The sequence below is a fragment of the Ranitomeya imitator genome, chromosome 10 (assembly GCF_032444005.1).
Source record: "Ranitomeya imitator isolate aRanImi1 chromosome 10, aRanImi1.pri, whole genome shotgun sequence".
Taxonomy (NCBI): domain Eukaryota; kingdom Metazoa; phylum Chordata; class Amphibia; order Anura; family Dendrobatidae; genus Ranitomeya; species Ranitomeya imitator.
The window spans coordinates 70,180,729-70,203,989 of record NC_091291.1 but is presented as its reverse complement, the minus strand read 5'-3'; the positions used below and the strand labels follow the sequence as shown (position 1 = coordinate 70,203,989).

General features: G+C 42.8%; 1 protein-coding gene across 4 annotated transcripts in view; it reads right to left on the bottom strand.

The window, feature by feature from the left end:
• The window catches only part of LOC138651858 (germ cell-specific gene 1-like protein), a 212,386-nt gene that overhangs the window by 23,928 nt on the left and 165,197 nt on the right, over window positions 1-23,261 (bottom strand). For 2 of the 4 annotated variants that reach the window (XM_069742416.1, XM_069742415.1), the window contains exon 4: window positions 8,075-8,227. The exons of the other annotated variants lie outside the window; for them this stretch is intronic. In XM_069742416.1, the coding sequence (XP_069598517.1) occupies window positions 8,075-8,227 (153 nt within the window). The remainder of the gene's footprint in view (window positions 1-8,074; window positions 8,228-23,261) is intronic. 4 annotated transcript variants of the gene reach the window in all.

The following is a 23,261-nucleotide window of genomic DNA, read 5'->3' as shown; positions in this document are numbered from 1 at the left end:
GGAGTGCCATTTGACTTTTTGAATAAAAAATTGGCTCCACTCTTTAGCGGACACCATGTCACGTTTGGAGAGCCCCCATGTGCCTAAAAATTGGAGCTCTCCCACAAGTGACCCCATTTTGGAAACTAGACGCCCCAGGGAACTTATCTAGATGCATAGTGAGCACTTTGAACCCCCAGGTGCTTCACAAATTGATCCGTAAAAATGAAAAAGTACTTTTTTTTCACAAAAAAATTCTTTTAGCCTCAATTTTTTCATTTTCACATGGGCAAAAGGATAAAATGGATCCTAAAATTTGTTGGGCAATTTCTCCTGAGTACACTGATACCTCATATGTGGGGGTAAACCACTGTTTGGGCACATGGTAAGGCTCGGAAGGGAAGGAGCGCCATTTGACTTTTTGAATGAAAAATTATCTCCATCGTTAGCGGACACCATGTCGCGTTTGGAAAGCTCCTGTGTGCCTAAACATTGGTGCTCCCCCACAAGTAACCCCATTTTGGAAACTAGACCCCCCAAGGAACTTATTTAGATGCCTAGTGAGCACTTTAAACCCTCAGGTGCTTCACAAATTGATCCGTAAAAATGAAAAAGTACTTTTTTTTCACAAAAAAATTCTTTTCGCCTCAATTTTTTCATTTTCACATGGGCAATAGGATAAAATGGATCATAAAATTTGTTGGGCAATTTCTCCCGAGTACGCCGATACCTCATATGTGGGGGTAAACCACTGTTTGGGCACTCGGCAGGGCTCGGAAGGGAAGGCGCGCCATTTGACTTTTTGAATGGAAAATTAGCTCCAATTGTTAGCGGACACCATGTCGCGTTTGGAGAGCCCCTGTGTTCCTAAACATTGGAGCTCCCCCACAAGTGACCCCATTTTGGAAACTAGACCCCCCAAGGAACTTATCTAGATGCATATTGAGCACTTTAAACCCCCAGGTGCTTCACAGAAGTTTATAACGCAGAGCCATGAAAAGAAAAAATAATTTTTCTTTCCTCAAAAATGATTTTTTAGCCTGGAATTTCCTATTTTGCCAAGGGTAATAGGAGAAATTGGACCCCAAATGTTGTTGTCCAGTTTGTCCTGAGTACGCTGATACCCCATATGTGGGGGTAAACCACTGTTTGGGCGCACGGCAGGGCTCGGGAAAGGAAGGCACGCCATTTGGCTTTTTAAATGGAAAATTAGCTCCAATCATTAGCGGACACCATGTCACGTTTGGAGAGCCCCTGTGTGCCTAAACATTGGAGATCCCTAAGAAATGACCCCATTTTGGAAACGAGTCCACCAAAGGAACTAATCTAGATGTGTGGTGAGGACTTTGAACCCCCAAGTGCTTCACAGAAGTTTATAACGCAGAGCCATGAAAATAAAAAAAAAAAAATATTTTCTCAAAAATGATCTTTTAGCCTGCAATTTTTTATTTTCCCAAGGGTATCAGGAGAAATTTGACCCCAATATTTGTTGTCCAGTTTCTCCTGAGTACGGTGATACCCCATATGTGGGGGTAAACTACTGTTTGGGCACATGCCGGGGTTCGGAATTGAAGTAGTGACGTTTTGAAATGCAGACTTTGATGGAATGCTCTGCGGGCGTCACGTTGCGTTTGCAGAGCCCCTGATGTGGCTAAACAGTAGAAACCCCCCACAAGTGACCCCATTTTGGAAACTAGACCCCGAAAGGAACTTATCTAGATGTGTGGTGAGCACTTTGAACCCCCAAGTGCTTCATAGAAGTTTATAATGCAGAGCCGTGAAAATAATAAATACGTTTTCTTTCCTCAAAAATAATTATTTAGCCCAGAATTTTTTATGTTCCCAAGGGTTACAGGAGAAATTGGACCCCAAAAGTTGTTGTTCAGTTTCTCCTGAGTACGCTGATACCCCATGTGTGGGGGTAAACCACTGTTTGGGAACACGTCGGGGCTCAGAAGGGAAGTAGTGACTTTTGAAATGCAGACTTTGATGGAATGGTCTGCGGGCGTCACGTTGCGTTTGCAGAGCCCCTGGTGTGCCTAAACAGTAGAAACCCCCCACAAGTGACCCCATTTTAGAAACTAGACCCCCCAAGGAACTTATCTAGATATGTGGTGAGCACTTTGAACCCCCAAGTGCTTCACAGACGTTTACAACGCAGAGCCGTGAAAATAAAATATCATTTTTCTTTCCTCAAAAATGATGTTTTAGCAAGCATTTTTTTATTTTCACAAGGGTAACAGGAGAAATTGGACCCCAGTAATTGTTGCGCAGTTTATCCTGAGTATGCTGGTACCCCATATGTGGGGGTAAACCACTGTTTGCGCACACGTCAGGGCTCGGAATTGAGGGAGCACCATTTGACTTTTTGAATACGAGATTGGCTGGAATCAATGGTGGCGCCATGTTGCGTTTGGAGACCCCTGATGTGCCTAAACAGTGGTAGCCCCTCAATTCTACCTCCAACACTAACCCCAACACACCCCTAACTCTAATGCCAACTTTAGCCATAACCCTAATCACAACCCTAACCCCAACACACCCCTAACCGTAATCCCAACACTAATTCCAACCCTAACCTAATTCGTGTGAGATTTTTCAGCATCATTTTTGAAAAATCCGCGGGTAAAAGGCACTGCGTTTTACCTGCGGATTTTCTGCGGATTTCCAGTGTTTTTTGTGCGGATTTCACCTGCGGATTCCTATTGAGGAACAGGTGTAAAACGCTGCGGAATCCACACAAAGAATTGACATGCTGCGGAAAATACAACGCAGCGTTTCCGCGCGGTATTTTACGCACCATGGGCACAGCGGATTTGGTTTCCATATGTTTACATGGTACTGTAAACCTGATGGAACACTGCTGCGGATCCGCAGCCAAATCCGCACCGTGTGCACATAGCCTAATTCTAAAGGTATGTGCACACGCTGCGGAAAACGCTGCGGATCCGCAGCAGTTTCCCATGAGTATACAGTTCAATGTAAACATATGGGAAACAAAAATCGCTGAACACATGTTCCGCAGCGGTTTTACAACTGCTCAAATAGAAAATCGCAGTTGTAAAACCGCAGTGAAATGCGCAGAAAAAACGCGGTAAATCCGCCATAAATCCGCAGCGGTTTAGCACTGCGGATTTATCAAATCCGCAGCGGAAAAATCCGCAGAGGACCAGAATACGTGTGCACATACCGAAACCCTACCCCTAACCCTACCCCTAACCCTACCCCTAACCCTAGCCCTAACCCTAGCCCTAACCCTAACCCTACCCCTAACCCTACCCCTAACCCTACCCCTAGCCCTAACCCTACCCCTAACCCTACCCCTAGCCCTAACCCTAACCCTACCCCTAACCCTACCCCTAACCCTAGCCCTACCCCTAACCCTATTCTAACATTAGTGGGAAAAAAAAATTCTTTATTTTTTTATTGTCCCTACCTATGGGGGTGACAAAGGGGGGGGAGGTCATTTATTATTTTTTTTATTTTGATCACTGAGATATAATCTATCTCAGTGATCAAAATGCACTTTGGAACGAATCTGCCGGCCGGCAGATTCGGCGGGCGCACTGCGCATGCGCCCGCCATTTTGGAAGATGGCGGCGCCCGGGGAGAAGACGGACGGACCCCGGCAGGATCAGTAAGTATGATGGGGTTGGGGGGAGCACGGGGGGGGATCGGAGCATGGGGGGTGAATCGGAGCGCGGGAGGGGTGGAACGGAGCACGGGGGGTGCAACGGAGCACGGAGGGGTGTAACGGAGCACGGAGGGGGGTGGATCAGAGTGCAGGGGGGGTGATTGGAGCACGGGGAGGGTGATTGGAGCACGGGGGGAGCGGACAAGAGCACGGGGGGAGCGGAGCACAGGACGGAGGGGAGCCGGAGCAGTGTACCGGACAGATCGGGGGGCTGGGGGGGCGATCGGTGGGGTGGGGTGGAGGCACATTAGTGTTTCCAGCCATGGCCGATGATATTGCAGCATCGGCCATGGCTGGATTGTAATATTTCACCAGTTATAATAGGTGAAATATTACAAATCGCTCTAATTGGCAGTTTCACTTTCAACAGCCAATCAGAGCGATCGTAGCCACGAGGGGGTGAAGCCACCCCCCCGGGCTAAACTACCACTCCCCCTGTCCCTGCAGATCGGGTGAAATGGGAGTTAATCCTTTCACCCGATCTGCAGGGACGCGATCTTTCCATGACGCCACATAGGCGTCATGGGTCGGATTGGCACCGACTTTCATGACGCCTACGTGGCGTCAAAGGTCGGGAAGGGGTTAAATCTGTTAAACTGAGAATAAAACCCTTCTTTTCAATAACAGCCATAAGATTTCCATCTAAGGAGTCCATCAGTGTCTTACGCTGTTGATAATGAACATTTTGAGCAGCACCAATCACACTGCTCAGAAAGGTGGACTGGTTTACTTCACCATAAATCTCTAATTTAAGAAGGGACCACAAGTTCTCAGTAGAGTTTAGGTTGAGTGAAGAAGGGTCGGGGTAATTATTCTTTCATCTTTAAAAGGAATTTGTCACCAACTTTTTTCTACCTAATGTGAGAGCAGAATAATGTATTAAAAGATACCCTGATTCCAGCAATGTTCTGGAATACTGTGTCCAGTTCTGGGTGTGAGCAGGCTACGGGATGCAGACAGGAGGCAGAGCAAGGGTTAACGTTACTTTACTTGAACAGGGGGTTGCTCCACGCTGGGAGAGGAAGGGATAAACAGGAGAATAGCGGGTAATATAAACACAAATGGTGTGCAGGGTGCGATAAACAACAACAGTAAATAATGCAGCAGTTCTTTAAGGGTTAACTTATCGGGCCGGCAGCTTCCTGACTGTAGAGTCCTTGGTTCAAATGGTGGTGCCAATGCAGTTAGCTCGTGGGGAGTCTGGTGTCATCCTGAAGGCGTTAATGATCTAGTTCCCCGCGGTGGCGGTGGGCTCCAGTTGTCTTGGACTGGGTCCTGGGTCCAGGGTCCGTTGTGCGGTATGAAGTGGAATCTCCGACTCCGTCGGAGCTTAGCAGGGCGCGACAGATGTACACAGGTGAGACAAAATACACACACATTAAGAATAAAGTATTTTAATAAAAGAATAAAACACCCAGGTTTTAACATCTTTATTGCATTCTCAATCCAAGCGAAGCCCTCTTTTTTCTGTGTAAAAAAATACAAAATAAAAAAGCAACAATATCCCATACCTGTCCGCCGTACAGTCAGTCAAGTCACTGTAATCCATATCTGGGGCATTTACATTTACAACCGGGAGTGCTGCTAATGCGGCCGCTCCCGGCTGTAAACGACTGGGGAATGAATGAAATGCAGGAAACGGAGCTTCGGTGACTAGTGGTGCCGTCAACGAAGCTGCGCCCCCTGGCGGCATGAACTCATATGAACTCTGTAGCGTGGGAAAGTTTCTGAATATTTTCCCACGCTTGAGAGTTCATATGAGTTCATGCCGCCAGGCGGTGCAGCTTTAGTGATGGCACCGCTAGTCATCGAGGCTCCGCTCCCTGCATTTTATTCATTCCTCAGTCGTTTACAGTCAGGAGTGGCCGCATTAGCAGCACTCCCAGTTGTAAACTATTTAACCCCTTGAGATGGATTTACAGCGTGGGACTTGACTGTATGGCGGACAAATATGGGATATTGTTGCTTTTTTATTTTGGAATTTTTTACAGGAGAACGAGGGCTTCATTTGGATTGAGCGTGCAATAAAGATGTTAAAACCTGTGTGTTTCTTTATTTCATTAAATTACTTTATTCTTAATGTGTGTGTATTTTTAACCCTTTCAAACTATTGGATTAATAATTGATAGGTGTCTTATTGACACCTCTCCATTATTAACCAAGCTTAATGTCACCTTACAATAGCAAGGTGACATTAACCCCTTGTTACCTCATATGCCAATGCCACAGGGCAATGGGAAGAAAGAGGCTAAGTTCCGGAATAGGCGCATCTTACAGATACGCCTTTTCTGGGTTGGCTGGGGGCAGATGTTTTTAGCCAGGGGGTGGAATAACCATGGTCCCTCTATAGGCTATTAATATCTGTACAAGCTAGCTAGGAGAACACCTCACATATATAATAATAATAAAACATAACCTTTAATGGACAAAGTCTAAAAGATCAAATGGATAATACAACCAACAAAGTGATAAAGTGCAAAACTAGTGCTCATGTAACCAGTGCTCCGTAAAAAAATGGTTTTATCTCACCAAATATGTAGTTTCCCTACGCGTTTCCTCTCCCATAGGGGAGATTCATCAGGGGAAAAGAATGTAAGAATTGTGGGATGTTTTTCTTTGAAGAAGGGAGTCCCTGCGTCGGAAGGTAACTCCCGTGTCCTCCTAGTTGTGGGCACAGACTACCACATACATGGTCATGGTGGGTTCAACTTATTAGCCTGACTTGGGGACTGCCCTTTTCAGGGCGGGAGCAACACAGGGGCACGACTGGGGTAGTATAGAGACTGTTTCCCCCTCCCCCTCAAAACATACATGGATGCTCCCGCGAAGGAAAATACATATTTGGTGAGATATAACCATTTTTTTTACGGAGCACTGGTTACATGAGCACTAGTTTTGCACTTTATCACTTTGTTGGTTGTATTATCCATTTGATCTTTTAGACTTTGTCCATTAAAGGTTATGTTTAATTATTATATATGTGAGTTGTTCTCCTAGCTAGCTTGTATATTTGTTATCAGAGGACCTCTAGGGGTATCATATTTGGATACACCCTATATTTGGCTTATTTTGCTATTAATATCTGCCCTCAGTCACTGGCTTTCCCTCTCTGGCAGAGAAAATTGTGCGGGAGCCCATGCCAGCTTTTTTCGTAAATTAATCCTTTAATTTAACCCCTACAGCTCCCAAATTTTACACACACACACTACTAACATTATTAATGAGGGACATTTAAAAATCCAACGGATATGAAATGGTTTATTGTATGTAAACCATGTCTCATATCCTGTCGGGTTCTGCAATGATTTTACAGAACCCGACAATTGAATTATCGGCTATTCTGCTACCAAACTCTCTATGAAATATAAAGATATATATATATATATATATATATATATATATATATATATATGTGTGTCAATGACATATATATATATATATATATATACACACCTATACTATGCTGGGAGGGAGATACGAATAGTGCGAGGCGAGTAGTGAAATACTTGCTATTTTCCGAGTACCGTGAGTACTTCATTACGCGCCGAGTACCGAATACCCACGATTATACTCGCTCATCCCTACCTTCTATCTGATCCATCAAGAGTCACTCTCATCTCATCAGTCCATAAAACCTTTGAACAATGTGTCTTCAGATATTTCTTAGGCCAGTCTTGACGTTTCCCTTTCTGGGTCTGGCTCAGTGTTGGTCGGGCACAGTCCTCTTTACCTCGGTCGTGAGCACCTTGTACGTCTGGGATCTTCAGGGAGGTTGCAGTTGGGAAATGACAGCAATGAAGGAGAATGGCTTCCTGTTCGCTTCACGTTTGATTCTTCTCCAATATTTAGCAGTTCATGTGTGTGTTTTATTCTCAACATGTTTTTGGTGTTCCTGTGGACTATTTGCAACAGAAATTTTGATGGTTCTCTGATCCCAATAACTTTTCAGAGTCAGTTAAATCTTTTTTTTGGCCCATTTTGCCTGAGGAACACAAGCTGTCCAATGAAGCCTCACCCCCCTCATTATGCAAATACACATCACCTGATGTGCTTCGTCCAATAAGCATTCACATCTATACACCTTGGAGTTGGAAAATCTGCATTAAAATGATATGGTCAAAATACTCACTGCCTAATAATTCTACACACAGTGGGAGCAAGGAGTAAAATAAGGGCAACAACTGGGTACTTTTGACCTGGTGAAAGGACCTCTTTAAATGTTTATACCAGCAGATCACCACTATATCTCCAGGTAAATTGAATTGTTATAGGTGACAGTTTTTTGGTATTATGTGGCTTTTCATTCAGCATGTAACTTTAGCATGTAAACTGCTATGATCAGAATTAGAACTTTATTTTACGTTCTTGTCTGTGCGGTAAATAAAGAAATATGTCACCTACCTGACAACACTGTGATGATAGCAGCAAAGGCATTGATTTTCAAACCATCTATAAAGTTACTGGAAGTGAACAATTCCAAGCACATAAGCAGAAAACCAAGACTGAGCAATATAATATATAAAAACTCCGAGATAACAGACAACCAGAGGACACCTGAAATATACAGAATGCGAAATATCATCAAATGTGGGCAAAATAACAATGGTAAAATGCCATTAAAAAGGGCTCCCATTACTTCCACCCTTCCTCATCACTCTCTCCAGTATTCTGACACCCATTATAAGCCAAGCACCTTATATTCTGCCCGAGTATCGTTCAATGTGTAGAATTTCATCCTCGCCTGTTGTGTGATGGTAATAATTATTAGCCCTCTTTCTGATTGCTCTGAGGTTTCATTCTTGTTGTACAAAGTCTCTCAGATAATTAAATAAAATATAATTTTAGCTTTTAAAGGGAACCTGTCAGTTCCCACACTTCATATACAGAGTCAAGTCCCCACTCTCCAGACAAATCTCTCCATAGGACAGAAGAGGCCCCAGTGCAACAACAGAATATGGGCCCTTTGCAGTCCCATAGCCCATCATAAGGCATGATTCCACCTGCGTTGGAGGTGGTAGTGGCCCCCTTACCTCCTAGGCCCTGGGTGACTGCACAGGTTGCACCAATGATATGTCGGCCCCTGAGCCTCTCCCTATGCTCAGTAACACTGTACAGTAGTACCATGCACTATGAATTTCAACGAGGTTCACCTGAACAAGCCATGTCTGAAATATGTGCAGTTTAGCTGTGCAGTCCTCGGCGTCATAGAAGAAAATACTTCAACACCCAGAAGTCTCATTAAAACAATATTGCATCCTTCATATTCAGTGAAAACATGCATATTGCTTCAGATACATTCCCATATGAAGGCCTGGACTGGCCAATTGGGTAACATGGAAATCCCCCGATGGGCCCCTGTGCAGATCTGGGCCCCCAACCCCACTGTATGAGCAGTACTTGGCATAACTCAATTGATTCTGTATAGAAAAAAAGCAACATCTCATCATTCATTAATCAAACTATCAAGTTTATTATTATATAGAGTTATAGGTAAATTTGTGAATGAGGGTAGTGTAATATTTGTAAGCAAGTGGGCCCTCAAAGTTAGTGTTACTGGTGGGCTCTTGGCACCCCAGTCCGACACTGCCCATATGAATAGAATCCACATGCCGATGCATTTCAGGCCAACTGTAGCCCTTAATCACAGCTTGTGGTGGATGTGAACATCGTGTCTTAACTCCATCCTGCCATGGGGATTTTCCATTTTTTGCACTTTTTTTCTCTCCTCCTTCACAGAACCATAACTGTTTGATGTCTCTCTAGTAATGTTATATGTCACTCCATTTCACTGTTGGTGCTCGAGTAGAGTTTCAATGCATTAGTGTCATTCATTATACAAGAAAACTCATTCAGGGGAATGCAGTGAAGTGAAGAAATAATTTATTCATGCAATCGAAAGGTTTTCAAAATAATTAACGTTTTGTCCCTGAATCTGGACCTTCATCAGGATAGTGTGATTACTTTGGGAATTGTGAGTGATGACCAGTGAGCAGCCCCCTAGAAAATGTGACTGCCATCAGTTAGCTGTCCTGAATAACTTTGGATTGCATGAATACATTATTTCTTCACTACTTCACCCCTCAGTGCCAAGTTTGGTTACAATTTCTGTTAACATAGACGTGATAGCTATTTTTTGTTGTGAGTTGTAGTTTTGAATGACAACATTTATTTTACCATACATATATGTATTGGAAAACAGGACAAAAATGAAAAGCGGTAAAATTGCGCAAAAAATAATTATGCAATACTTTTTTGAGGTTTTATTTCTACAGCGTTCATTGTGTGGTAAAACTGACCTGGCAACATAATTCCCCAGGTAATAATGATTACAGCAAGACTAAACATGTACAGTATAGTTGTTTTTTTATTTAAGTGGTTAAAAATTTTTGTACATTCGTAAAGCAAAAATTTAGCTTGTGTCGTCATTTTCCAGCAACAGTAATGTTTTCATTTTTCGGCCAATGTAGGTGGGTCAGGGCTTCTTATTGCATTTCTTACACAGCAGCACATCTACAGTTTACGCTGGCGATGTGCTGCTGAGAACAATGATTTTTGTTCCGGCAAAAACAATCTGGATATGTAGCATTTTACTTGTTTAGTAAAATACACCCCATAGTCCTCCATATATTATAATGTGCACCACAGTCCTCCATATGATATAATACACTCCCTATAGTCCTCCATATATTAAAATACACTGCTCAGTCCTCCACATAGTATAATACACTCCTCATAGTCCTCCATATAGCATACATTATTATTATTTTTTATTAATTTTTATTATTTGCCAATTGGATATAATAAAGGCATTTATGTATCTTATCTCTGCCTGGTAGCTTTTCTGGGTAACTCCATGTTGGCTGTGGTTGCTCCTTCCTGGTATGTTAGTGGTTTCCACACTCTTCTCCACAGAACGCTAGTCACTGGCATAATATACACATCTTTTCTTATGTTGATTCTATAAATTATTGGCATATAGTGATTGGTGTATCTGTGGTTGTGCTTAAACTCCATATAGCATAATACACTCCTCATAGTGCTCCATATAGTATAATGCACCGCCATAGTCATCCATGTAGTACAATTCACTGCCCATAGTATAATGCACCCCATAGTTCTTCATATAGTATAACGCATTCCCCATAGTCCTCGATACAGTATAATGCAACCCACATATAGTATATTGCAGCCACCACCCTACAGAGTATAATGCAGCCACCCCACAGAGTATAATGCAACCACCCCACAGAGTATAGTGTAACCCCCATAGAATATAATGCAGCCCCCCTCATAGTTTAATGCAGTCCCCTCATAGAGTATGATGCAATCATCCCTCATAGAATATACAAATACAGCCCCCCATGGAATATAATGTAGCCCTGAATAGAATATAATACAGCCCACCTACCCATAAAATATAATGCAGCCCCATAAGAGTATGATGCAATCATCCCTCATAAAATCTAATACAGCCCCCTGTAGAATATAATACAGCCCACCTCACCATGATATATAATGTACCCCCCATAGAATATAATGCAGCCCCCCATAGCATATAACACAGCTTCCCCCATATAATATAATATACCCCCCATAGTATATAACACAGCCTCCCCCATAGAATATAATATACCCCCACAATAGTATATAACACAGCCACATAGTATATAACACGGCCTCCCCATAGACTATAATATACCCCCATAGTATATAGCAAAGCCTGCATAGTATATAGCACAACCCGCATAGTATATAGCACAGCCTGCATAATATAGCACAGCCCACATAGTAGATAACACAGCCCACATAGTATATGACACAGTACACGTAGTATATAACACAGGCCACATAGTAGTATACAGCACAGCCCACATAGTAGTATACAGCACAGCCCACGTAGTAGTATACAGCACAGCCCACAGAGTAGTATACAGCACAGCCCACAGAGTAGTATACAGCACAGCCCAGAGTAGTATACAGCACAGTCCACAGAGTAGTATACAGCAGGGGTGTCAATCTGCATTCCTCAAGGGCTGCAAACAGGTCATGTTTTCAGGATTTCCTTGTACTGCACAGGTGATAATTTAATCACCTACACACATAATGATTACAGCACCTTGTGCAAAGCTAAGGAAATCTTGAAAACACGCATGGTTTGGGGCCCTCGAGGAATGCAGTTTGACACCCCTGGTATACAGCACAGCCCACAGAGTAGTATTCAGCACAGCTCACACAGTAGTATACAGCACAACCCACGCAGTACTATACAGTACAGCTCACACAGTAGTATACAGCACAGCCCACACAGTAGTATACAGCACAGCCCACACAGTAGTATACAGCACAGCCCACACAGTAGTATACAGCACACACAGCCCACACAGTAGTTTACAGCACAGCCCATGTAGTAGTATACAGCACAGCCCACACAGTAGTATACAGCACAGTCCACGTAGTAGTATACTGCACAGCCCCCCCGAGAATGGCCCCACAGTCCAGTTAAAAAAAATAAAACACACTCCTCACCTCTCCTCATGCCCGCGCTGCTCCCTGCTCCAGTCTCGGCGGCTGCCGCTGCACAGCCTGGCACACAGTGACTGCGAGATGACATCATGGCGCACCCGCAGTGTCAGAGGCAGAACGGGGAATGATGGGAGAGCAAGCGTCGTCAGACGCTCTCTCCTCCATCATTGCATTGAACTGCACCGGCATCATAGACGCCGATATAGTTGAATGCGGCGGCGCTGGCGGGGGGGCGAGTTGGCACTGGCGCCACTGACAATGGCATAGTGTGCAGCGGCCCACTACTGGCACCGGCCCTTGTGGCATTTGCCAGAACTGCCCGATGGCCAGTCCGGCCCTGCTGACCGCTTACAGCATGACAGAGCAGGAGATGCTGAAATATCCACACTTCCTGCCTGATCAGTGAGCAGCTGAGCTTTTCCAGTGGCCGAACATCTGCACTAGCAGCCAGTAATCGTGACAGTGCCGCCTCTGGCAGTTAACCCCGTAAATGCTGCGGTCAAGCACGATTGCAACATTCAGGAGGGAGGCAGAGGGATGGTAGCTCCCTCTGCCTTCAGATCACCGTCCCCACGACGTCATTGCAGGGCCTGATTGTTGCCATGGTGACCCAGAGTCGTCAGGATGACTCCCAGGTCATCAAGCTACAAAAAGCTTCTGAGACCATGCTCACAGTATGTGTCATGATCCCAGTGCAGGGTTTCACCTGCACGCCAGAGGTTAATGTGTTGATCAGTGCAGGCTCTGACCTGCACATCTGGGGCTTATTATTGGCCTCTTTTTGGTTTGGGGTGAGCTTCTTATAGCCCTGGGAAGCTTAACTCTCTGTCAGTTATACTTTTGCTATTGGCTGAGTGTGTTGACCTCTGTTTGCTTGTGCCTTGTGCCAGTATTCTAGTTTGCTTGTATGGTTCTGACTCGGTTCTGTTCCCTGGTGTGATTTTGCCTTTTGATTCTGTACTGTCTATCTGCTTCTCTGGTTTTCTGACTCCTGCCACGTCTCTGACTAGTCTTTATTTCCTTGCTCCTTGTGTACTGCGTTACCGCTCCCGTTTATCGACCTCGGCTTGTCTTGGATTGCACCTCCCTTTGCCTCATCCTTTCCCTGGTGTCCGGTGACTCCCTTTCCCTTCTTCTGTACCCTTTGTTCCTGTAGTATCCTGCATACTCCTGCTACAGGACACTAAACCCCGCCCCCTGTTGTCACGTGATCACAGGTCCTTTCAATACACTCACTACCTGGCGTTCTGCTCACTCCAGCTCAGCTGTTATGGTGTTTTCTTGCCCAGCTCTCGGGCGCTGTGAGTACAGCTGTCACAGGCTGTCTGAGACTCTGGGTTCTCACTGTCAGGGCAGCATAAACCGCTGGGGAGTGCCACCTGGCGGTTTCTCCTGATAGTTTTCCCTGATAGTATGGTGTCAGAAGCTTTCAGTATAGGTATAATGCAGTGCAATGCTAGTGCATTGCAATGTATTACACCTGCAATCAAAGTGAAAAAAGTGAAAGTCCCATAAAGGGACTACTTAAAAAATGAAAAAACATTGAAAAAATATATTTAAAAAATTACAAAATAATAATTATAAAAATCCACTGGTAAATACACTTTTTTTTATGTAAAAGAAAAATTAAATAAACAAAAAAAGTACAGATTTCGTATTGCCACGCCCGTAAAATTCCGATCTATAAGGCTGCCGTCACACTAGCCGTATTTGGTCAGTATTTTAGATCAGTATTTGTAAGCCAAAACCAGGAGTGGGTGATAAATACAGAAGTGGTGCATATGTTTCTATTATACTTTTCCTCTATTTGTTCCACTCCTGGTTTTGGCTTACAAATACTGATGTAAAATACTGACCAAATACTGCTAGTGTGACGGCAGCCTAAAAGTGCCATGCTAGTTAACCCCTTCAGTGAACACAGTAAAAAAATGCAAAAAAGTAGCAAACTATGCTTTAACATCATACCACTTCGAAAAGTGGAAAATGCGATCAAAAAGATAAATGTAAATAAAAATAGTATCACTGAAAAACACCATCTTGTCCAGCAACAAACAAGCCACCATACATCTCCATCAGCGGAAAAATAAAGTTATAGCTCTCAGAATAAAGTAATGCAAAAAAATCATTTTTTCTATAAAAGTTTTTATTGTGTAAAAGTGCCAAAACATAAAAAATAAATAAATGAGGCATTGCTGTAATCATACTGACCATTAGAATAAAGCTGACTTATCAATTTTACCACACACAACGGAGAAAAAAAAATTCCTGCATTGCTGGTTTTTGTTCATTCAGCCTCTACAAAAATCAGAATAGAAAACGATCAAAAAACGTCATGTGCCCATAAATGGAACCAATAAAAAAGTCATTGAAAAATTATACCTCTGAAAATATGGCGATGCAAAAACTTCTTGCAAAAAAAAAAGTCTTTTAGTGTGTGATAGAAGCCAAACATAAAAACCCGATATAAATCTAGTATCGCTGTAATCGCACCGACCCAAAGAATAAAGTCCCTAATAATTTATACCGCACGAGAAACGGCATAAAAAAATAAAACCAATTCTTCACCTGCTGTGGATTTGTTAATTCTGCTTCCCAAAGATCACAGTAAGGCTCCCCCAAAGTATGTTCTCAGCATGGATCGCTGGATAAATGTGATTCCAAGTGTTATGTAAAATGTTCCCAATAAAAGCTTCAACTTAATCCACAAAAATAGCAAGCACTGATTCAGGTCTATCATCTGTTAACAGAAATATAAGGGACTTCCATGTTACTGGTAGTACAAATGCTCTGAAAAAACAATATGGCTCATTGACCCCCCAAAAAAATTCTGTGAATTCTGCGCTCCCAAATCCAAATGCCCCCCTCCCCTCTGAGCTCCAAAGTGCATAAACCACTTTTAACGTCCACATTTGGCAGGGGTATAATTTCCAAGATGGGGTCACTTGAGGGGGGATTCTGCTCTTCTAGCACTTAGGGGGCACTGTATATGGAGTCCACAAACTTTTCTAGGAAAATCTGCTCTCCAGGAGGCAAATAGCGCTCCATCCCTACCTAGACTCTCCATATGGCTAAGCAGTACTGTACAGGCACATAAGGGGTATTTCTGTATTCAGCAGAAATTGTGAGACAAATTTTGGTGCCAATTTTACTCACTTCTTGATTAAAAATGTTAAATCTGGGGCTAAAACAAAATTTTTGTGGTAAAAATGTAACAATTTTTTCTTTACTGCCCAATGGTATAAAATTCTGTGACACACCCTTGGTGTCAAGATGATCATTACACTCCTAGAATAATTCATTGAGAGGTATAGTTTGTAAAATGGGGTAACTTATGGGGCGTTCTGCTGTTTTGGCACCTCAGGGGCTCTCCCTGTGGGTCATGGCACCTCAAACCATAATAGTAAAATCTGCAGTATAATATGGCGTTCCTTCCCTTTTTAGCTTTACACTGTGCCTCAAAAGTAGTTTTCACCCACACATGGGGTATTGGCACACTCAGGAAAAGTTACGCAACAAATTCTGGGGTCCATTTTCTCTTGTTACCCTTGAGAAAATAAAAAATGGGGCTAAAAGAAAAACTTTGCAGGAAAAATGTATTTTTTAAAAATTTTCTTAGCTCTGTTATAAACTTCTGTAAAGCATCTGGTGGTTCAAGGTGCTCAAAACACATATAGATAAGTTCCTTGGGGGGGTTCCACTGTTTAGGCGCCTCAGTGGCCCTCCTAAACTGATGTACAACCCCTGGCAAAAATTATGGAATCACCGGCCTTGGAGGATGTTCATTCAGTTATTTAATTTTGTAGAAAAAAATCAGATCACAGACATGGCACAAAACTAAAGTCATTTCAAATGGCAACGTTCTGGATTTAAGAAACGCTAAAAGAATTCAAGAACAAAAAATGTGGTAGTCAGTAATGGTTACTTTTTTTTAACCAAGCATAGGGGGAAAATTATGGAATCACTCAATTCTGAGGAAAAAATTATGGAATCATGAAAAACAAACAAACAAAAAAACACTCCAAAACATCACTAGTATTTTGTTGCACCACCTCTGGCTTTTATAACAGCTTGCAGTCTCTGAGGCATGGACTTAGGCTGGTTTCACATTTGCGTTTTTTGCCGCTGCGTTTGTAACACATATAAACGCATGCGTCGTGTTTTCCTATATTTAACATTAAAAACGCATGCGTTTTTTTTGTACGCGATTGGCCGTGTTTGACGACGCATGTGTCGTTTCGATGCTTGCGTCTTGGCGCGGAAATGCAACATGTAGTAATTTCTAGAGGTTTTTTTTGCTGCAAAAAAACGCATGCGTTCAACTGCGTCAAAAAAACGTATTGCTCTCTATGTAAACGCATGCGTTTCTAAGCATATGCGTTTGGTTGCATTTTTGAAAGCATGCGTTTCAATAGAGAAAAACAAGTCTAGACACTGATAAGCCACCCCCCACCATCAAGGTGATAAAGGGATCCAAACCCTAACTCTAGCCCTAACTCTAACCCTCAGCCACCATCAAGGTGATAAAGGGATCCAAACCCTAACTCTAAACCTAACCCTAACCCTGGCCCTAACCCTAGCCCCAACCCTAACCCTAACCCTAGCCCTAACCCTAACCCTAGCCCTAACCCTAGCCCTAACCCTAACCCTAGCCCTAACCCTAATGGGAAAATGGAAATACATTTTTTTAATTTTTCCCTAACTAAGGGTGATTTCTATTTATAAGGGGTTTTCTAGTGGATTTTTATGATTGGCAGCTGTCACACACTGAAAGACGCTTTTTATTCCAAAAAATATTTTTTGCATTACATAGTTACATAGTTATTAAGGTTGAAGGAAGACTATAAGTCCATCTAGTTCAACCCATAGCCTAACCTAACATGCCCTAACATGTTGATCCAGAGGAAGGCAAAAAAAACCCATGTGGCAAAGAGTAAGCTCCACATTGGGGAAAAAAATTCCTTCCCGACTCCACATACGGCAATCAGACTAGTTCCCTGGATCAACACCCTATCAAAGAATCTAGTGTATATACCCTGTAACATTACACTTTTCCAGAAAGGTATACAGTCCCCTCTTAAATTTAAGTAATGAGTCACTCATTACAACATCATTATTCTCGATTCCTTTGTGTTTCTTAAAGCTAGAAAGTTGCCATTTGAAATGACTTTAGTTTTCTGCTATGTCTGTGATCTGCTTTTTTTCTACAAAATTAAACAACTGAATGAACATCCTCCAAGGCTGCAGATTACATAATTTTTGCCAGGGGTTGTAGCATTCGCTCTCGATTCCAGCCAATTTTGTGTTAAAAAAGTTAAACCTCTCTCCTTCCATTCCGGGTCCTGCCGTGTGCCCAAACAGTGGTCTTCCTTCACACTTGGGATATTGGTGTACTCAGGAAAAATTGCACAACAATTTTGGGGTCCATTTTCTCCTGCTACTTTGTTAAAATAAAAAAAAATTGGTGCTAAAAGGTGTTTTTTTGTGGAAAAAATTAAATTTTTAATTTTCATGGCTCTACATTATAAACTTATGTGAAGCACCTGGGCTTAAAAGCGCTCACCAAACATCTAGTTAAGTTCCTTAGGGGGTTTAGTTTCCAAAATTGGGTCACTTGTGGGGGGTTTCCACTGTTTAGGCACATCAGGGGCTCTGCAAACGCAACATGGCGTTCGCTCTTGATTCCAGCCAATTTTGCATTCAAAACATGAAAGGGTGCTTCTTCCCTTTGGGGTCCTGCCGTGCACCCAAACAGTGGTCTTCCTCCACACATCGGGTATCGGCATACTCAAGAGAAATTGCACAACAAATATTGTGGTTCATCTTCTCTTGATACCCTTGAAAAAATAAAAAAAATTGTGTCCGAAGTAAAATTTTTGTAAAAAAAAGTTAAATCTTCATTTTTTTCCTTCCAGATTGCTTCAATTCTCATGAAGCACCTGAAGGGTTAATAAACTTCTTGAATGTGGTTTTGAGCACTTGAGGGGTGAAGTTTTTAGAATGGTGTCACTTTGGGGTATTTTCTGTCATATAGGCCCCCAAAGTCAAATGTGAGGTGGTCCCTAAAAAAAATGGTTTTGTAAATTTTGTTGGCAAAATGAGAAATCTCTGGTCAATTTTTAACCCTTATAACGTCCTAACAAAAAAAAATTACGTTTCAAAAATTGTGCTGGTGTAAAGTGGACATGTGGGAAATGTTATTTATTATCTATTTTCTGTGACTATTCTCTGGTTTAGGGGCATAAAAATTTAAATTTGAAAATTGTGAAATTTTCTAAATTTTTACCAAATTTATATTTTTTTAACAAATAAACACAAAACATTTGTAAAAAATGTCACCACTGTCATAAAGTACAATATGTCATGAAAAAATATTCTCACAATCAGTTGGATCCATTGAGTTATAACCACATAAAGTGACAGTGGTCAGATTTCAAAATTAAGACCTGGTTATTAATGTACAAAGTGGCTTGGTCCTTAAGGGGATAATGTACTCATGGATAAAACATATGCTTATTTTTTTAAAAATTGTTATCATTACTTTAAATGTAATTAATAAGAAGGTTCTCCTAGGCTAGCTACGCATGATTAGGTTGCTTGTAGTGTTGAGCGATACCTTCCGATATCGGGAAATATCGGATCGGATTGGATCGGACCGATACCCAAAAAATATCGGATATCGCCGATTCCGATACCGGAAACCAATGCAAGTCAATATGACACAAACATTGGATTGAAAATAAACCCTTTCTTTCCTTGTAGGTTAATTCTATATGAAGGAAAACAACTAAAATAATGTAGATTGTATTGGGGGAGGTGGAGGAGACATTAAAGGCATAGAGGTTTAGCCCAATCAAATGGAAAAGCAGGAATTAAATTTTTTTTAAGACGTTCGGAGTTACAAAGATATTGACTGTGTTAAGCTTTTTTTATATTTTGTCAGATATTTATGTTTCACTACTTCCATGCTCTTCACCTTCTTTTTTACTTCTCCCACACTTTCTCCTTCATCATCCTCAGCAGCAGCATCCTTTTCATCAACTTCTTCTTCACCTTATTCATCTTCCTCTTCTTCACCTTCTTCCTATTTTTCTTTTTTTTACATTCGTCATATTCTTCTTATTCAACTATTATTCTTCTTCATATTCTACTTCTTCTTCTTCTTCATATTCTTCTTCTTCATCATATTCTTATTTGTGACAGGCATTCCTGTAGTTGTTATCTATAAAAGTTTGAAGATTACACCTTCCGTTCTGCCTGTCACAAAAGATTTACAACAGGATTTGTCCGTGTTCAGTTTGGCCTGCAGCAGCAGGTATCTTCCAGGGGCACCACGAGGAGGAACAGACTCACCCCCATACACTGCGTAGTCCTCTTCTGCTTATAATTTAGATAATATCTTTTGCTCTGTTTTTTTAGTCTTTTGCTTAATGTTTTTCTGCTTTTCGTTCTTCAGCTTATTGTTCTTCTGCTTCTTGGTCTTCTGTCTCTTGTTCTTCTGTATCTTGGTGGTTGTCTTCTTGTTCTTTGTCCTCTCGTTATCTTCTTCAGGGTCATCTTCTTGGTCTTCTTTGGGGTGGTCTTCAGGGTGGTCGTCTTCATGGTCGTCGTCTTCTTCGGGATGGTCTTCAGGGTCGTCGTCTTCGGGGTCATCGTCTTCTTCGGGGTGGTCTTCAGGGTCGTCGTCTTTAGGGTCGTCATCAGGGAGATCCAGAGTGATTAGCAAAAAACATTTCAAAAAGCTTGAACTTGGAAATGTAGCAGAAGGTACAAGGAGGCTGAGGAACTGCCGAGAACCAGCTGACGGTACTGGAACCCGGATGGGTAGCAGAAGGTACAAGAGCCAATGGAACTGCCGAGGACCAGCCAATGGTACTGGAACCCGGTTACTAAGCAGGAGATACCTGTGCCAGAAAGCACTACCAAGGACCAGCAGACGTTGGTGGAACTCGGATACCGAGAAGGAGGCACCTAATCCAAAGGCACTACCTGGAACCAGCTGATGTTACTGGAACCCAGGGGGACATTTTCAAGATTGACTTCCAAAGAACCAGCTAATGGTACTGGAACTTAGATAGGCAGCAGAAGGTACACATGAAAAAAAAAGTTGCAAGGCCGCGAGCCGGACGGAGTTACCAAAACCCACAGTCCTACAGGGGGTGCTTGTCCTATTGGCACTACGGAACCAACCTTCATTGCCAGACCCCGCAGCCCACATAGGAAGCACATAAAATGCAGGCACCATAGAATCGGCTAACCCAACCGCAACACGACAGGACAACATATTGGAGGCAAAGTGACATTGACACTACCCGGAAATAACTGGCGTGCTGGAACCAGGCTGGGCAGGAGGGAGTACATGTGCCAAAGAAATATCGGATCGGATTGGATCGGACCGATACCCAAAAAATATCGGATATCGCCGATTCCGATACCGGAAACCAATGAAAATCAATAGGACACAAATATTGGAATGAAAATAAACCCTTTCTTTCCTTGTAGGTTAATTCTACATGAAGGAAAACAACTAAAAATAATGTAGATTGTATTGGGGAAGGTGGAGGAAGCATTAAAGGCATAGAGGTTTAGCCCAATCAAATGGAATAGCAGGAATTAAATTTTTTTTTAAGACGTTCGGAGTTACAAAGATATTGACTGTGTTAAGCTTTTTTATATTTTGTCAGATATTTATGTTTCACTACTTCCATGCTCTTCACCTTCTTTTTTACTTCTCCCACACTTTCTCCTTCATCATCCTCAGCAGCAGCATCCTTTTCATCAACTTCTTCTTCACCTTATTCATCTTCCTCTTCTTCACCTTCTTCCTATTATTCTTTTTTTTGCATTCGTCATATTCTTCTTATTCAACTATTATTCTTCTTCATATTCTACTTCTTCATCTTCTTCATATTCTTCTTCTTCATCATATTCTTATTTGTGACAGGCATTCCTGTAGTTGTTATCTATAAAAGTTTGAAGATTACACCTTCCGTTCTGCCTGTCACAAAAGATTTACAACAGGATTTGTCCGCGTTCAGTTTGGCCTGCAGCAGCAGGTATCTTCCAGGGGCACCACGAGGAGGAACGGACTGACCCCCATACACTGCTTAGTCCTCTTCTGCTTATAATTTAGTTAATATCTTTTGCTCTGTTTTTTAGTCTTTTGCTTAATGTTTTTCTGCTTTTTGTTCTTCACCTTCTTGTTCTTCTGCTTCTTGGTCTTCTGTCTCTTGTTCTTCTGTATCTTGGTGGTTGTCTTCTTGTTCTTTGTCCTCTCGGTCATCTTCTTCAGGGTCATCTTCTTGGTCTTCTTTGGGGTGGTCTTCAGGGTGGTCGTCTTCAGGGTCGTCGTCTTCTTCGGGATGGTCTTCAGGGTCGTCATCTTCGGGGTCATCGTCTTCTTCGGGGTGGTCTTCAGGGTCGTCGTCTTTAGGGTCGTCATCAGGGAGATCCAGAGTGATTAGCAAAAAACATTTCAAAAAGCTTGAACTTGGAAATGTAGCAGAAGGGTACAAGAAGGCTGAGGAACTGCCGAGAACCAGCTGACGGTACTGAACCCGGATGGGTAGCAGAAGGTACAAGAGCCAATGGAACTACCGAGAACTAGCTGATGGTACTGGAACCCGGTTACTAAGCAGGAGATACCTGTGCCAGAAAGCACTACCAAGGACCAGCAGACGTTGGTGGAACTCGGATACCGAGAAGGAGGCACCTAATCCAAAGGCACTGCCTGGAACCAGCTGATGTTACTGGAACCCAGGGGGACATATTCAAGATTGACTTCCAAAGAACCAGCTAATGGTACTGGAACTTAGATAGGCAGCAGAAGGTACACAAGAAAAAAAAGTTGCAAGGCCGCGAGCCAGTCGGAGTTACCAAAACCCACAGTCCTACAGGGGGTGCTTGTCCTATTGGCACTACGGAACCAGCCTTCATTGCCAGATCCCGCAGCCCACATAGGAAGCACATAACCTGCAGGCACCATAGAGTCGGCTAACCCGACCGCAACACGACAGGACAACGTATTGGAGGCAAAGTGACGTTGACACTAACCGGAAATAACTGGCGTGCTGGAACCAGGCTGGGCAGGAGGGAGTACCCATGCCAAAGACCCTGCCGGGAAACAGCTGGCGGTGCTGGAACCCAGGGTAAATACTAGAAACAGAGTGGAGGCAGAAGCCTAATTGGAGCAAGTTTAAAATCAGTAGTAGTGTGAATGTGGATAGAGCAGGAGAAATTGCCGGACACACAGCAGGGGATCAGCTGACGTTACTGAACCCCAATAACTCTGGAGCATGTGTTGACTGTGCAGATGGCACTTCTGAGCAACAACTGGCAGTGTTGAAGCCCAGGGTAAATGCTAGAAACAGAGTGGAGTCAGAGGCCTAATTGGAGCAAGTTTAAAATCAGTATTAGTGTGAATGTGGACAAAGCAGGAGAAATTGCCGGACACACGGCAGGGGATCAGCTGACGTTACTGAACCCCAATAACACTGGAGCATGTGTTGACTGTGCAGATGGCACTTCTGAGCAGCAACTGGCGGTGTTGGAGCCCAGGGATTACAGTTCAGGTGGTAGAAACATGTACACAACAGGAGACCTGGATACTGTTGCCAACCAATTATTTAATCTGGAAGAGGAGTGGCAAATTCCTGCGAGATCCAGGCCTTGTTCATTTTCAGAAAAGTAAGCCGGTCAACATAATCGGAGGATAGTCACATGCGACGGTCTGTTAGTACACTATCTGCGGCACTAAAGATGCGTTCCGATAATACACTAGAAGCAGGGCAAGCCAGCACCTCTATTATGGTCTGGTGATTAAGGAGTGACATGTGATTAGCTCTGAGCAGGTGGGAACTATACTGACCGCAGTCCCTAAGCTCAACACAACACTAGAAATAGCCGTGGGATGCTCCTAACTCTGCCTAGGCATCTCGTCACAGCCTAAGAGCTAACTACCCCTAAAGATAGAAGCAGGAAAACTATCTTGCCTCAGAGAAAATCCCCAAAGGATAGATTAGCCCCCCACAAATAATGACTGTGAGAGGAGAAGGAAATGACATACGTA